The following is a 16,877-nucleotide window of genomic DNA, read 5'->3' as shown; positions in this document are numbered from 1 at the left end:
AACACAAATATAATAGCAATAACAAAAGTTTTAATGACCCGCATGTTATGGAAAAAGTTTCTAGTTTATAATTAAGATTTTCGTGCGAGGTTCTGTCAAAAAAAAGATTTTCGTGATCGATGATATTCACCTCCAAAAATATACTAACATTTTTCCTTTTTATATGCTAATATCTTTGGGGAGGTTGAAGAAAATATTTTTTGTATCCTAGATTCCATGACAAATATGTAATTTACCAAATCACAAAGCAGGGCCCACACGTTCGGGTCAGTTTTAGGATACAAAGGACTGACCCGACAAAAACAAGAACTCTTCAAAACTCACACCACTCGCACGGTAAAACTAACTCACCAAGCACAACACAACACAGAAGCTTTCTGGATCGTTGTAATTCGTAACTGACTTGTAAGTTTCATCATTCTTAATTGTACTTTGTGTCTCTATACATAATTAACTCCCTGTATATATATGTTTTTATATACAATTGTTGCTGAATTTTACAATCTAGGGTTTCGTTTGATAGAATTGATCTCTCCTCAGTATTAGATACACCGGGAGTGTGTGTATGATGCTGACACACACCTACACACATACAGAAGCTTTTAGTAAAAGTTGAATGAGATTAGCCTTGGATAATTTGTCGAATGTCGATTTTTGTACTCGAATACCTTCTGGCACTATGCATTTTGAGCTTGGACCTGATAATTTAACCATACAGTTGATTCATGATTTGTTGATTTAATTTGTTGTTATTGATTGTGTATGTAGGGTGTTTTATGATAACATTATTATTTCCGACTTCGTATTGGTGAGGTGGAACTTGGGGGATACTTGGCCATTTTTTGAGAAGTTCCTCAAACGGTATCATTCTTGGCTTATTTTTGGTAGTTCTATAAACTTTCTATTGGTTTAAGTGTTATTGTTGCTGTTAGGATCGTATGACCTATATGCATACTCATGCAGGTTTAATTGCTTACTTCTTTTATTATTCTATCTTATACGTTTTGTTAGTAGATTTAGATATAAATCTTGCGTTATCTGTTTAAATATATATTCGATGGACGATATACACGTGCACACTAATACACGAGTAAAAGGTGTACGAGATCGGAGATTCACAATTGATCATCAATCTCACGAGTCGTGTCATTCCAGATTAGAGAATGTTTAAATAGGATCACAGGATGAAGGTGAATATATATGTTTGATTGTTATGTCTTATGATTGTTATTAATACTATCTTGCAAGCAAGTCTTCCAACTATGTCGTTAGTTACTAGGGATTACATGTGTTTAATAAAAGCAGTCTCATGCACATTACTAAATTTGAGATAAAAAATATGTTTGGGTAGGAATCAGCGATTCTTGGGTTACCTGACATATCCTCGTGTGTCGGATTCCCAGGTAATATTATCTTCATGCACAAATTGTACTTGAAGTTCTTGTTAAATAACTACATACCTAAAAGCAAAGCAGTAATGTTGTCTAAGAAAGTGTTGAACTTAATTTTTTGTGTATTAGATGATTAACTCATGCATTAAATTTTTAGTTCTGTTTAGATATTGCCATACATAAAATCAAACTTATATTTATATTATTATTCACACAATGTATCCCCCTACCCAAATAATTACGTTATTATGTTTGTCGAATAACGTGTATTCCGTGTATTAATTAAAGTACTAAAGCATGTGACACTTGAAGTAACTAAAGATAAATATTTGATTTGTTTTGGAAATATTTTTTTTTCTTGGTCGACACCGTATATGTATTTATGTTTTTATTAAATTGTTGTATCAAGATGGTTTGCATGTCTAACCAACTTAAATGAATTTACGAGATACTTACGTTACTGATGGTCAATATAACTAGGCTCACTATTTTTAACTTTATGCTAAATAGTTTCATGCTATTATGTGTTTTGCAGGTTCGGCATTGCAATTTGCCTAGTGGTATAGTTTTAAAGGCCAACAGGAGCAAATATTTATTCTAGAAAAGGTAATATCGATGAACAAACATGTGCACAGAATTGCTTACTGCTCTATTAATTGAAATAATTAATCTCCATATCACTAGTTATCTTATATTTAGTGGACGAGGAACACTGTATGTCACACTGCAACTAATCAGGTATATATATCTTATAATAAAACAAACAGACGAAAGCTACATCAGCTAGCTTTTAAGACATAATCTACGGGAACTCGGGTGGAATTTAGAATTTGGATTGGTTTGTATGTGATGGTGGGCTTTGCTGAAGGGCTTTAATGGAGAACACAGATTCAGATGAGCCAAAGAAAAAGCTAGCCCGTCTGGACTCTCTTCCATTGCCCATGGCTCGCCACTCAACTAATTCCCCAGATAACAACAAATCTGTAAGCCCCCTCCTCTCTTGTTGCCTTGATATTATATAATTATAAATTTGTATCAAGAATTACTATTGTGATATATGAAAATGAAACTTTACATGATCATTACACAGCTAATACAGTTTGTTAATGTAAAATTATGAGATTAAGTTATATCTCCTTGATGGTCAAAGTATAGTTTTTTCCTGATCAGTAGCTTGGTTTATCATATTTATTCCCTAGATGATGAAGCTATTCTATATTCTGCTTGTATTTGAGCTCTTTTTGTTTATTTTGGTTTATTAATTCATACGCATGAACTCTGTAGATGCGTGTTTTTGAAAAAAATTCCTTTTGCTTGTTCAACTCAAGTTAGAAAGAAGGTCGAGTTAAAGATTTTTTAGGAGATCACGTTTTTTTATGCAATCGGGCTTGAGATGAAGAGTAGGATTATGAAAGATCCTCTTAGTTAATTGGCTTCATTCAATGTGGATGGGATTATGATTTAAGTTGCTCCATGTGTGCATATTGAAGGGCTTCCAGGGGTTATTTTTCTAGATCATAGCCTGTAGCGAGATAGGGTATTGTACTTTGACTTTTGCTCTTTTGATATTCTTTTTCCTCATATTCTCATTCTTTCCCATTCTGATATCAAGGTTAAAGGTTCATTTGGTTTTTGTTAATTAAGGGTCTATGAAGTAGTTATGTGATTGGAGTTTGGACGATTGGTTAGTTTAACTTTAATTGAAGACGTTTTTATTCAGGCTCGACTTGAGATTTCTGACATTGATACATGTCCGATTGTCATTCTCAGGACTTTTTGAAAATTGTACATGCTCATGACCTAAAGTCCCAAACTAAGTGTCCGAGTGGACATGTCCATTTAGGAGTGTCCAATTTTTTGCCACTTTTACATTATACCAAATGAAGATGTTGTAGCAGCAGAGGCGGGGGAAAATTATTGGGGGTTCTGTGCGGAATTACAAACTAGGGGCCTTAGTTTTTACTTTAATATAAATTTAAATAATCTTTTTCAAAATAAAATGAACATTATAAACACATTATAAACAAGATCCATACTTAAAAAATTAAAATTCACTTGAAAAGATATGCTCTTCTTGCATATTTTGTAAAATAATCATCAACAGCACTTCTGAAATGTATAACTAACTATTTTGTAAATTTCAATATGTGTATATAATATACATGGAATTAATAAATTTGGGGGCCTTATATTTTTGGTGGCCCTGCGCGGTCGCTCATCCTGCGGTCCCTTGGTGCCGCCCCTGTGTAGCAGAGTTATAAGATAAGATGGTGATTAATAATGTAATTGTGGTCTGGCGGAAGGTTGTGGCTGAACTAGGGCCAATGATTGGTTGTTTTCATGCTTGAGTTAATGGAGAAGTGACGTTAGTACTTAGCCAAAAAAAAACGTGAGTTGGCAGAAGGTTTGACTTGGTTGTTAATTCTGGAATTAACAACTGAGGAATTAGGATAGTTGTAGAGAACTGATAGCTGAATGATGGACTGTAATGTGAGTTCCGAGAAATTAGGCTTTGTTGCCAAAATGATTTTTGAAGAATACTAAAAATTGGAAAATAGAAAAGGGTTGTTGGTTGGAAAGAATAAAATGGAGTGGTGTGAATGAAGTAGTGCGAGGATTCGAATGGTTCTAACAAAGACCAAACATGTCGGGTGTAATTTTTTTTTAACTTAAGAGGGGAAAATGTATACTTAGGAAGCTTTACCCAGACTAAGGGGTAAAATAATTGTTGGTAAATATTTGTACTTTTTCATACATTCTTCCTCCCGTTTCGTACCAATATAAACTAGAGACTGATCACAGTAATCAAGCATGAATGTCCATTCCTACTTTCTACCAAGTCTTATAAAACATGGTTTAGTGTTAACAACAAGTATGAAAAAGACAGTATACATATAACAAATTAGGTGAAAGGCATATTTATTATGGGTCATACTACCAGCGCTTTTTTTCCGCTGGATGGCCTTAACCCTCAATTTTTTATGTGAATGCAGAGGGCTACAGTGTCTTCTTGCGGAAAAATGACTCATTCTTAGGTTTTTATCATCCAGCGCTTTTTCTATGCGCGAGCAGACATTCGACTGTTCTGTGGACCAGCTTCCATTTGTTATTAGACACTTAGGAATAACAAACCACTGGTCAAAAAATGTGATACGACCTCATTTTTGTTCGCAAATTTTATCACATGTTCTGTGTAATGTATGTTTTCAGTGCAAACTTGTGAAATTTAATTAGAAGGGAACTAGTATTAGTGTTACCATGCTACAATATTTCAAGTATGCACTATTCTTTTTGACTATCTGTACATACTAATATATTTGATGAAAATGTGATAACAATGTCAAGTATTGATACACACACTTCACTATGATTTCTTCTACTGTTCACCTACAAAAGTAACGCCTTTTGCTCTTATAGTTATGCGTAATCTTCTGGTGAATGAACTAGTCCCGACTTGGCAGGTTAGTGCAGCAGTTCTTCAGTATCGGAATCAGAAACTTGTTCAGAAATTAGATGTACAGAAGCATGAGTTGCACAATCTTGAAGCCAGAATAAAAGAACTCAAGGACAAACAGGCCTCATATGACGAGATATTAATCACAGTGAACCAACTATGGAATCAGGTTGCTTCATCTTTTGCAGGTCTCATTATCCGGGGGTCACTATATAATTTATTTCTTTAATTTTGCCTTGCTCTTCTGATGCAGTTGGTTGATGATTTAATTTTTCTTGGCGCACGTGCCGGGGCAGGGAAAAGTACGATGCAGATGTTGGATCATGCAGACCGTGTCAGAGGTTTTTAATAATTTTAATCTGTTTTGCATGATATCGGTGATCCCTGATTCCCAGTAAAGTCGTAGAATAATTGTATTGTATGTGTAATCTAGGTTCAGTTCCATCATGCCCCCCAGAGGAGATGTTTCTTTGTAGATTGTTAGAATTAAGCTGTGGCAGTGATGGATCTCTAAATATTAAAGAAGCCCTTACTTCTCGCCATTCTGCAACTCTAGAAATGATGAAATTCTTGCATGATACTATTGAGGCACAAAGAGACAAAGCTGAAAGCATAAGTCAGGTTTTGCTTGGGAAGCCATCTAGGGAAGGTCAGGGAACTTGCCTTTTGAATTTTTTTTATTATTTATAACCATCTCTCTCAATATCACACACTAAATTATGGAGCTGCTTTTGTTGCTTCCGGAATATTTTTGTTTCAAAAGTTAGCCTGGTACCTATGATAACTACATAAGGGTTTACTTTTTATTCTGAATATCACAAGAAAACAATACAAAGAGAAAAAGGCAAAACTTTAACTAGTTATATAAATGGGCCATGCTTCTAAAAATAGCTGCTTGAACTTCTGGAAAAGTACCATATACTATCAGGACTAAATCTAATCAGGGGACATTTTGTATATCTTAGATCAATGTTAGATATTGTTCTCCAAGACTTTCGAATTGACAATTTGCTCTGTTACAATCTGGATATGCAGATGTTGTTATGCAGTTGTCTAAGATTGACAATATGATGAAAGAGGAGGCTAATAATCTGCGTGAGGTGATTGATATTTTACACTTGAAGCATAAGGAATATGCTGATGAGGTTCAGGCTTGTATTGGTGGTCACTCAGTGGATCAATTAGATATTAAACGTCTCTCAGGTTTCTCATATTCCTTGAGATATTTGTTGTCAAAACATTAAATGATGCACCCTTTCATTTGTTCAGTCTTGATAAAAAATCAAGTTCCACCGGACGCTAAATATTTGCTTTACATGTGTTTTGTTCAGTACTAAACTTTAAATAACATTCATAAATCATGTGCTTACCTGCCATGTACAGACTAAAAGATACAAAAATTCAAAGGTCAAATATTAGGACACTCATATCTAGAGGTTGTTCATAGTCTCTAGCTTATATATATCTTAGAGCCATGTATTTTAGTTATTTTTTCTGTTTTTAACAAATGCCCGGCCTTGCCAAAAGGTGAGCTGGAAGAGAGCATGGCTGAACTCGAAGAAAGTAGAAGAAGACTGGTTAACCTTAAAATGCAGAAGGATGCGGCATCTAGTGTGCATAGTCTTGTTTCGGGGGCCGTTAATGGAAGTTTGTCACCAGAGAAGCATAGAGATAAGTCTATGGGTTTACGAGAGTTGAAAGATTCAATTGAGGAAACAAAGGTGTGTATATCTGAAGTTAACTCTCTCGTTTTTTTACTCTGACAAAAGCACACGTATGCTTGGTATGTTGCTAATACCATTCATCTCTTCCATGTAGATATTGGCAGCTGATCGTTTTACTGAGCTACAAGATGCACACGAGGATAATTTAATTCTGTCCAAACAGCTGCAAGTTCTTCAGGTTGTCTGTCTGTTTTTTCCCTTCCTTTTTTGCTTATGTAATACCTTTGTTTTGGCAAAAAATTGTTGAACATCTCTAACTTTACTATTGATGGTGTTCTTGTAGAATGAACTAAATGATGATAAGTATGTCCATTCATCCCGGCAATATACTTCACTGAATGACCAGCTCCAACATTGGTCTGCCGAAGCAGAACGGTACAAAATGTTGACAGATACACTGCAGGTGAAGATTCAATGCTATATGCAAACTTTTTCTGTTTGAATGATATATTTATAAAAGTTGATTCCAGGCTGACAGGTCTTTGGTCATGAGAAGGGAGAAAGAATTAAATGGAAAAGCAGAAGCTGTAGATGTTGCGAAAACTGGAATTAGTAATGCTGAATCTAAGATTGCGGAACTTGAGCAGAAATTGCAAAATTGTGTCACTGAGAATAATGAGTTGGAGATTAAAATGGAAGAAACTTTGGAAGATTCAGGTTTAATCATTTATCTTGTTATCAATCTTCAGTTATGTTAAAGTATGCTTCTAACAAACATTATCTCCTCCAGGAAGAAAAGATATTAAGACCGAATTTCATGTGATGGCATCGGCTCTTTCTAAAGAATTGGGACTGATGGAATCTCAGTTGACTCGGTGGAAGGAGACAGCTGATGAAGCCCTTAATTTACGTGAAAATGCCCAGTCACTAAAAACCTTATTGAATGAAAAGGTTACGTCTTTTTATGATTTTATGCTGCTCTTGTTGGTGTTCAGTACCAAGTCATTATTTGTGGACCACTAAAGAATTTAGGTCACTTGTCAGCATAAAATATGTATATTACCTTGCAAAATCATCCATGTTTAATTACAATCCAAAATTTAGAGAAGTGCATCCAAACTGACGTGCCAGCAAATAGTAACATGCTGAATTTTTTGCTGAGCCTTTTCTTTGAAACTGACCCTTCTTTTTTGTTTTTAGTAGACTAGTGAAAAGAAGAATTTGGAAGCTAAATGTACTGAGCAAATGGCTAAAATCAAATCTCTGAAGGAAGTTGTAAGTTATATGAACTTGTTCATCATGATTTGTTCCTGCAAATATTTTTGTATATGTATCATTTGTGTCAGTCATGCTGATTTAACAGATGCTGTTTTTGTTACTTGTTGCAGAGTGAGAAATTGCAGAAGGAGAAACAGGAATTGCTAATTTTTCTGGACATGCTAGGACAACAAATACATGACAATAGGTACATATGTGAGCTGTTGTTTAATCTCGCTTAAGGACATCTGTTCCTCGTTTTTGCATAGTAAATTTTATAAAGAAAATGCCCGTTAAATTACGTCAAGGCAAAAATAGTGATGGGGATTTATGATGTGGGTAGTGATCTGTTTACTGTTTCATAGATAGTCTGTACTCCTGATAATAATTAGAAAAGGACCAGTCTAGCTTACGAGTATAAATCTCTAATGTATGTCATTTTTAGAAAGAACAAAGAAGAAATGTATTGAGTGGCTCGTCACCTGTTACAATGTTCAAGGTGGCTACTACAGTTGTGTATATCTGAATGTGCAGTATTTTGTTCACAGATGTTTTTGCACAAATTACCGAGTTTTTAGCTTTAAGTTTTAATATGAATCAGTTAACAATAGACATTGATGCACGTAGTAATATGAATCTTGATTCACTTACTATTATGAATCTTGATTGCTACAAGGTCATACCAAGTGCACAAGGCTCCCATATCAGCAGCATTGTTTAGGGAAGGTCCCTATGTGCATATTCTTACCCTTCTTTTGGTTGATGACTGTCCATTATTCATCTAGGTCTTCAAGTTCGCTTAGTCCATGCCTGAAACTTAATTGAAGATAATTTATGATAGTATAAATAGTAATCATGTAATGTTGGTGAGATTTATGACATGGGGGAGAATGTATGTTAAGGGTATGTTGGTGAGATTTATGACATGGGGGAGAATGTATGTTAAGGGTCTTAGTGGAGTACTGTGGGTATATTGTTGGATTTGCAGGCCACATTGATTAATGTCTAGCATTCTTTTCCAAAAGCCTCTAGTCAATATATATTAAAATCTATTATAGTTTATGTTGAAATTTTTTAGGCCTTCCAAGTTCACATCATCTATGGCAAATTTGTGCAATGTGCATAAAGTATATGTAATACGATGTGGGTTGTGTGGTTCATTTCCTTGGCTCTATAGCTATTCGAGTAATTTGTTTACCATCTAAAACCTTATGTTTTATAATCCTAGCTCCCTTTTGCCAACATGTATGATAAACTAGATTCTTCAATAGTTGTGTGATGAGATGATCTTGACCAATATACCTTAAACTATTTTTGCTCATCAACTTTTTTTTCTTGAAAGTATTTGCCAGCATCTCTTCTATGGCATTTCATTCTGGAATATCAGTAGTATTCCAATCTGCGTCTATCTGCGCGTTCTCTTAACTAAATTTGTATTATTAGCTGAAGTCTCAAAATGTCAATCTTGGTTATGTTCCCAATTTTTTTTTTGTGTTATAATAACATATGTTTTCCTCCAAAATGCATTATTTTCATGTTCAGGTAGTTTTGGATTCCAACTAAGTCGCGTACTTAGGCTAGTCGCCTAGATGATCAACCCACTTGACCAATCTTTTGTCATCGTTTATAATGCGAAATCTGAAAATCTCTTCTCTTTCAGAAAACCCCATTTGTTTTAATAATCTAGCAGTGCAATAGTTAGTATGAGCCTCATAGAATTCAAGAAGATGTGCATGCCTTTGGACTCTGATCAGAGTTCATAGGAAAAAGCTATAAAACTACTCTGCTGTAACATTATGTCATCGCTCATTGGTTGGCATGATAATAAGGAATCAGACAGAAGACTAGAACATGCTCTGATGAGATGCCAAGCAGGAGTGTTAATATTATATTCAAGTTGAAGGGTAAGTGGATTTGGAAAACGGTGATAACAATGGCATGAGATATCAAAAACGGGTTATGAATGAGGTGAGTGTTTATGACATAGAATGCTAGGTAGATTCACGATGCATGCTTAGGTATACGAGTGAACACATGAATTACTTGAAAGCCTGAAGTGACATTAACAGACGTGATTATGTTTTTCTCAAGATTGTTCTGTCTCCTCTCTTACCCGAAATTACTACTTACTAATTGCCCTACGAAAGTAAGTGTCATATTAGAAGTTTATGAGTGATAAATAAGGCTAGAATAGCTAATAGGAAATATCTGTAAATTCAACCAGACTTTTACGTTGTAATAAACTCAAACAAATCCTTCTAACTGTGTTGTAATTATGTAGCAGGGCAAGTGAGAGTCAATCCTAGTGGACAGTCATTTCAGTTGCTAGTTATTATTGACTCAATTCTTCTAAGCAGCTAACACAATATTCTATTGAGATTTCATATGTACTTTCTACGGCGGCAAACACTAAAAATATAATTTCCTATCTCAGCTAAGTATTAGATACCCAAAACCAGAGATGTGTCCTATTTTACCTATAAATTAGAAGAACATTAATGCCTAGTTGCCTACTTCAAAAATAATGATAAGCATGCTTCAATGGTATTACCCAATTAAGAGGCATTAAGCACAATATTCAAACTTACTTACAGTCCGTTCTACCTATTTTAATGGAGAGGTTGATATCCCTTGTTTTATTGATTACAAGAGTGTAAATACCGTTTATAAAATAGATATTAGGTTGAAACAATGCACATAATCACACCTGATATATCTATTATCTTTTCATTTAATGAATTAATTTTCGCTCAGACGCATCTTTTGCACCGCGTGTGAATATATTTTATTCCCCCTTGTGTTTTTTAAGCTTATACATCAATCATATGTATTGGTATCCTGACAGCACAGTCATGACATGCTCTTTCGACCCACCCTGATTAGTTAAAATATAGGATGAAACATGTTTTAAAGTTCACCCAGATCTATCTCATCTGGCACTTTTTTTAGGGATGGGTAAATGAACTCAGTTACAATTGACTTAAAGTACAGAAGTTTAGAGTCAGACATTTGCTAGTCCAGGATAGAATCAGGATCACTAGGGTTCCTTGTTACAGATGCTTCTCTCACTGCATAATAACTTATTTATTTAATGATACTTAGATTCTTGATATTACACAGAATGGAAACATCTAACATATTTTTAGGATTTTGTTGAGTCTTTAATCTAGATTCTTTTAAGAGTCATCGACATGTAACAGCAAAGTCGTTAGAACTTCAGACTGTTTATTGCCATGTTGACTTCCGAGAAAAAAACTTGGCATACATGATATAGGAGTTTAAAAGTGAAAAGATAAATTCGTTTTATACTTCTGCACCTGGGTAGATTGTGGCAACTGAAATGTAAAATATGTATGTATGACTAGTTGGACATCATTGCTTCATTTCTCTGACGTGAACATAGTAACCGACTGTAATAATAATTTTTTTAGAAAATGCACATGTTGCTGATGATTCTATATGATTGTTAAGATGTGTTATTTTGTTGTAGCCTAGTGGTTACTTTTCTTTTCTTGGTAACAAGAGCTCAAAGGTTCATGCCTCAGAGTCAGTGGAGGATGTGTTTGAATATTTATGTTTTTGTGATTGAACTTCACTACATAATATGGATCCACGAGGTGGTACAAATGCATTTCTGGTACAATATTACTAAATAATAGAGGTAGAAGTGGCAGCAAATGTAATTGTAATGTTATCACATTTGGTTAAATTTCAGGATGTTAGAAGCATTCCAGCTCATATTAGCATTAATTTATATATATTTCTTCTCAGAGGAAGGAAAAGAGAGCTGACCATATGGCCTGATGTACTTCTGTTGTCATAGTTAATGAGCTATAAGATTGTATATTGCTGAACAAGTGTTAAAATTTAATTTAATTCGTATCACTATTCCTCCATGGATGCACTTATTATATATTTATTCTCCCTGGTTCAGAGATGTGAGGGAAATTAAAGAATCAGAGAAAAGAGCTCTTTCTCAAGCAGCTGTTTTGAGAAATGCTTTAGAAGAACACGGTTTAGAGTTGAGGGTGAAAGCTGCAAATGAAGCACAGGCAGCTTGCCTACAAAGATTATCTGCTGCAGAATCTGAAATAGCTGATTTGAGGGCCAAACTTGATGCTGTTGAAAGGTCTTGTTTCTGGTTTTTATTTATTTATTTAATCAGACACAAGCATTCATATCTGGTTGTCTCTGATCTGCTACATGAACAATTATATCTTTTAATAATGTGGTTAATTTTTATAAGCAAAGTGACATTTTTATATTCAACCATTTATTATATGTAGATGAGGGAGAGTTGAACTTGTCAATATGAAATGTTCAATGTCACTGTTGATATTACTTGTCAGTATGACATTGAAAAATATAAGCAGAGTTGTTTTTCCTTGTTTTATCTGTTTCGAAGTTTAATGCCTCTTAACTATTCTTTTCACTCGGTAATGCTGAGTCTAGCTTAAAATAAATCTTCTTGTGCTTGGTCTATGAGTAAAACTTTTTTAATCTTTTAGTTTAGGAATATTAGGTCGAGGAGAATCAGGGACTTGCGGATGTTACTGATAAAAAGAGCCACTTAGTAGAAATAGTGCTAATATGGGTTATGGTAGCACATGCTTAGTATTGAATAGGTTCTGGCTGGTGTTACATAAGGAGAGAAGCATAAGCAGTCCTCCAGCTGTCAACAGGGGCGGAGTTATGCGGTACCCAGGAGTTCCTATGGTGTACGCTGATATTTTAACTATTATGTTATATTTATGGACAAAGTTTTGATGCCGGAGTTTGGTTGAGATACGACAGTTTTTAGTTTGAAGTATGGGGCGGGTTCATATCCAATGCACTGCTATTTTGGCTTTTTAATTCATGATGCTATGAACTTTAGTGGTGCCACTTTGAAAGCAGTTATTCTCTTTCTAGAGAACTCTTCAACTCTGAGTCATCTGGTAATCTACATGGTCTGTTATAATCATTATGTTATGTCTATTGAAAAACTCACTTGTCTAATTCTAAACTAGAACACCAGATCTTGGTTCTGGGTTGTCCCTTGCGATGATAGTGTGGGTAATATTCTGGGGGTGAACTAGTGGCGATGAGATCATGAGAAACAGGTTAAATTAATCTATTCATGAGTTTATGGGGCTGGGCCTAGTGCGCTCTAAAAGAATTAAGACATGAAACACTTTTCATCGATATGCATATAGACAATAAGACTCCGCCCTCTGAACTTCCTACTAAATAATACTTGGACATTTTCCCAGATAACCATCAAACTTATATTCACCGATGCTAAGTTATCTGGACTGGATTTTAATACTGTATGGGAAAATTAAATGTTTCTTAGGTGCATATAAAAAGTTTTTTCAATGTTAATATCACTTTTTTAACTCACTGTTCATGTGTTGTTTTATCTGCTTCTGTTGGGAGGCATACACGATGGCCCCTGTAGATATATTTTGTTCTGCAAATTAATCAAATTAATGCTAATAACTGCAGAGATGTTCGGGAGCTCACAGAGGCTATCAAAATCAAAGATGGAGAGACGGAGGCTTATATATCTGAGATCGAGGTAAAAGATTAGCTAGAAAAAGTTTATTTTTTTTAAGCGTGAGCTTGTGTATCCATTCTCTGTTTGTTGACTCCCCATTTCTGTGATTCAGACTATTGGTCAAGCTTATGAAGATATGCAGACACAAAACCAACATTTGGTACAGCAGGTTACTGAGAGAGATGAATACAATATTAAGGTCATCTTCTGTTCATGAGATTACTTTATTTGAAACAGTATTTCTTCTGGCTGCTAAAATATATAACATTAGTAAGGTTTTCTTGTACTTCAGCTGGTTTCCGAGAGTGTGAAGACAAAGCAGGCACAAAATTTCCTACTTTCAGAGAAGCAAGCACTGGCAAAGCAACTTCAACAAGTCAGTGCAGTGTTGGAATCTTTGAAAGTGAGGATAGCTCATGGTGAACAACAGGTAAGGATTCATCTTGCTTGACAAATATTTTAGCTGTTAATTATATTCCTGAAATGATATTAACTTGCAGATGAAAGTTTCAATTGTGGAAGCTTTGACATCTACTCAAGAGGATAGACAACTTGCAGTAAACTTGGAAAAAGCAAGGTGGGAACTTTCAGATGCTGAGAAGGAATTGAAGTGGCTGAAATCTGCAGTTTCCTCGTCTGAGAAGGAATATGAGCAGGTCCAGCGAAAGTGGGACGAAATTCAAAAGGAACTGGACATTGAAAAGTTTGTTTTTCTGCCTGAAATTTTAATTATGTTATGCCTTAATTCTTCATTAACTCACTGAGTTCCTGTAACCAGAAGTGAGAGGAAGAAGCTTGATGATGAGCTCGTTGAACTAAATGGAAAAGTGGATGAGATTAGTTCAGAAACTGGGGAGGCTGCCATTCAGAAGCTCCAGGATGAAATTAAGGATTGCAAGGGTATTCTCAAATGTGGAGTGTGTTTTGATAGACCTAAAGAGGTATGTTATCATCATTTTCATCTCTGTTTATATTCAATCTGTATAGAATCACTTGTGTAGCTCTATTTTGAACAAGTGGATTCTTCAAAATTATATTCTAATGAGAATATGTCGCTTCCAAACTCTTATAATTTATGTGTCTTGAATATAATGCGGCACCATCCATCCGCACTATTCTGCGGACCCTATATGAACCAGAAAAAGAAAGTCGTAAAAATCGTCCATAGTATTATACTTAAGAGTAAATTGCGTTACATATACTTGCATAACCGATATACCACTTGCAATACTACATTTTTAAACCTACCCCGTGCAATACTGAAGTTCACATATGGTTAAGTAAGAGCACATTATATCGGGTTTTCTTCTTAATTTCTTATTTTCATGACAATACTTTAAGGGGCAAGGATAACATATATGATAAAAATGTAGTCTTGGAAATATGAATTGGATGAAAACGTGCTAGCCAAATAGCTGGAATGGACGAAGTATGAACTTCGGTATAGCAAGTGGTAGAATTAAGTTGTCACAAGTGATGTTGGCCGAAAAACATGTACACAAAATGCGCTGCACATGTATTATTAATAGAGTTGATTGTAATAAAATGGGTACAAGCATTGCACTAGATTTTCAAGCCTACATTAGATCCATGTCTTTATCATTTAATGATCAGTTTAATCTAGGAGGTTCAGTACCTTCTGTTATCAGTCTGTCTGGCGGTGATTTAGATACTGGACAAGCATCATGTAATATCCGACTGATTCAGGATGTGGGTGGGTGGGGGGGTTTGGATGGCATTTCCCTTGCGAGCACCTTTGGTGACCAGATTGGATTTGTTTTGTATGTGGCAGGTGGTTATTGTCAAGTGCTATCATCTATTTTGCAATCCCTGCATTCAAAGAAATCTAGAGATCCGACATCGGAAGTGTCCAGGTTGTGGAACTGCATTTGGACAAAGTGATGTTCGTTTTGTGAAGATCTAAAAGAGCTTCCAACTGTGGGTCTCTGTGGAGTCGGTTTTGTATCAAATCAAAGAAACAGACACAATTAGTTCTCTTTGATATAGAAAAGGGATAGTCTTGTATCCCTTGTGCAGTTGCTAATGCTGATGTTAGTTCTCCATTGTTAACATATCTTTATGATGTATGTATATGAAATTGTTCATCTGAATTGTTAGCTAGCTGAATGGAAAGGTAGAAATTACTAGTGAACCTCACTTCTGTAGCAGTTGGTAGCTCAAAGTTTTTTCAAGATATCTTTTTTTTTTTTTTGGCCAACAAGTTTTTCCAAGATATCTTTGTTTCTTATTCGCTCAAGGGGTGTTTGCAAATACATGGGGCTATATGCCTGGAAGTTCCTGGGGTGGAACCACTATAACATATCAATGCGCACACAGGTATTATTGTGAACACTTCTAGGTGCCAATCTTCTCAAATCATTGAATAACTGGACATTAATGTCAAACACAAATTTTATGGCAATAATTTCACCAATCAGATCTTTCGGTCTATTTTAGACTGTACCATCAGTATCCTTTTCCTCAGAAAGAGATATATGCCTATTAAGAGAAATAAAACTTTTTAAATAACAATATGGTTGTGTATATAGAATAGTTTAGCAATCTTACGCTGTATATTTGTATTTCTGCAAGGGTAAATATTAATTCCAATATACGGGCCATGCTTGTTTATGACTTTATGGACAGGGCTCTAATAAGTAGTGATTTTAGTGGGAATGGATTGGCTTGGAAAAATATGATTTCAGTGGGAATTGATTGGCTTGAAAAATATCAAATTTGAATGAGATACAAGTAACAAGCAACTTTTGTTAGTGCATACTATTTCCTAATATTTGACAACTTTTGCTAGTGCTTACTATTCCCTAATATGTGACATACAACAAGTAACAAGCAATTTTTGCTAGTTCATACGTCAATACGTCAATGTATTCACAGATCGAAAAACAAACATAACTAGCACAATAAGCGGCTTTTGCTAGTTCATGTATCAATGTATTCGCAGATTGAAAAGCAAACTTAACTAGAACAAGATTCATGTGCTTTAACAAATTAACACAATCTAACATAAGTTTTTAAAAAAAAGCCTCACTTGAAGATCCATTACACGCAATCACAAGGCACTTCGAATCAGTCTCGAACACACAATGTTTATAATTTCTTTTTATGACCCAAGACAAAGCTTCTACTTCTCTTGGACTTCAAGCTCCTTCCACCTTACAACACCTAGCCCCTATGAAGCATCCATGAGAATCCCTTATAACAGCACTTACTATAATACCCTCATCACGGAAAGGAGCAGCATCTGTATTAATTTTTATCCACCCTTTCCACCTTGAATCCAACCACTCTAGTAACGCCGTGTTTTCCTGTGAATGTAATGATTGGCTTCAAATACAATCAAAGCATTGTCAGTCATAAGTCTCCCTCGATGAAAGCATTCAGGTTTGCAGATATAATTGAATTAAGGGTTGCCTTTAATTGTATGTGTTTGCATTTGTATTGTACTCCTTCCCTCCTATCCATTTACTTATATACAGTTGGGTCAGTTTTCACAATTTTATTTTGACACTTAAAATATAACATCGCCTAGTGTTTTCACAATCATCAATATA

At 35.0% G+C, this 16,877-nt stretch overlaps 1 protein-coding gene across 3 annotated transcripts; it reads left to right on the top strand.

Moving 5' to 3' along the window:
- Nucleotides 1-250: 250 nt before the first annotated feature.
- Nucleotides 251-15,513, top strand: LOC108204670 (E3 ubiquitin-protein ligase BRE1-like 2). 3 transcript variants are annotated; one of them, XM_017374221.2, is made up of 22 exons: nucleotides 251-405; nucleotides 769-861; nucleotides 1,927-1,997; nucleotides 2,159-2,374; nucleotides 4,853-5,014; nucleotides 5,099-5,186; nucleotides 5,279-5,494; nucleotides 5,881-6,048; nucleotides 6,373-6,566; nucleotides 6,664-6,747; nucleotides 6,853-6,972; nucleotides 7,040-7,226; nucleotides 7,300-7,460; nucleotides 7,713-7,784; nucleotides 7,898-7,974; nucleotides 11,701-11,895; nucleotides 13,254-13,326; nucleotides 13,418-13,504; nucleotides 13,598-13,735; nucleotides 13,806-14,008; nucleotides 14,084-14,246; nucleotides 15,098-15,513. In XM_017374221.2, exons 4-22 carry the CDS (start codon nucleotides 2,267-2,269, stop codon nucleotides 15,227-15,229), a joined length of 2,628 nt encoding a protein of 875 aa, XP_017229710.1. In that variant the 5' UTR covers nucleotides 251-405; nucleotides 769-861; nucleotides 1,927-1,997; nucleotides 2,159-2,266; the 3' UTR covers nucleotides 15,230-15,513. The 3 variants fall into 3 exon arrangements, with proteins under 3 accessions (XP_017229710.1, XP_017229711.1, XP_017229712.1); XM_017374222.2 differs by having other exon boundaries at nucleotides 14,087-14,246; nucleotides 15,098-15,426; XM_017374223.2 differs by lacking the exons at nucleotides 251-405; nucleotides 769-861; nucleotides 1,927-1,997 and having other exon boundaries at nucleotides 2,236-2,374; nucleotides 4,809-5,014.
- The last annotated feature ends 1,364 nt before the right edge of the window (nucleotides 15,514-16,877 follow it).

The sequence above is a fragment of the Daucus carota genome, chromosome 1, assembly GCF_001625215.2.
Source record: "Daucus carota subsp. sativus chromosome 1, DH1 v3.0, whole genome shotgun sequence".
In the NCBI taxonomy this organism is placed as follows: domain Eukaryota; kingdom Viridiplantae; phylum Streptophyta; class Magnoliopsida; order Apiales; family Apiaceae; genus Daucus; species Daucus carota.
This window is presented reverse-complemented; position numbering and strand designations above follow the sequence as displayed.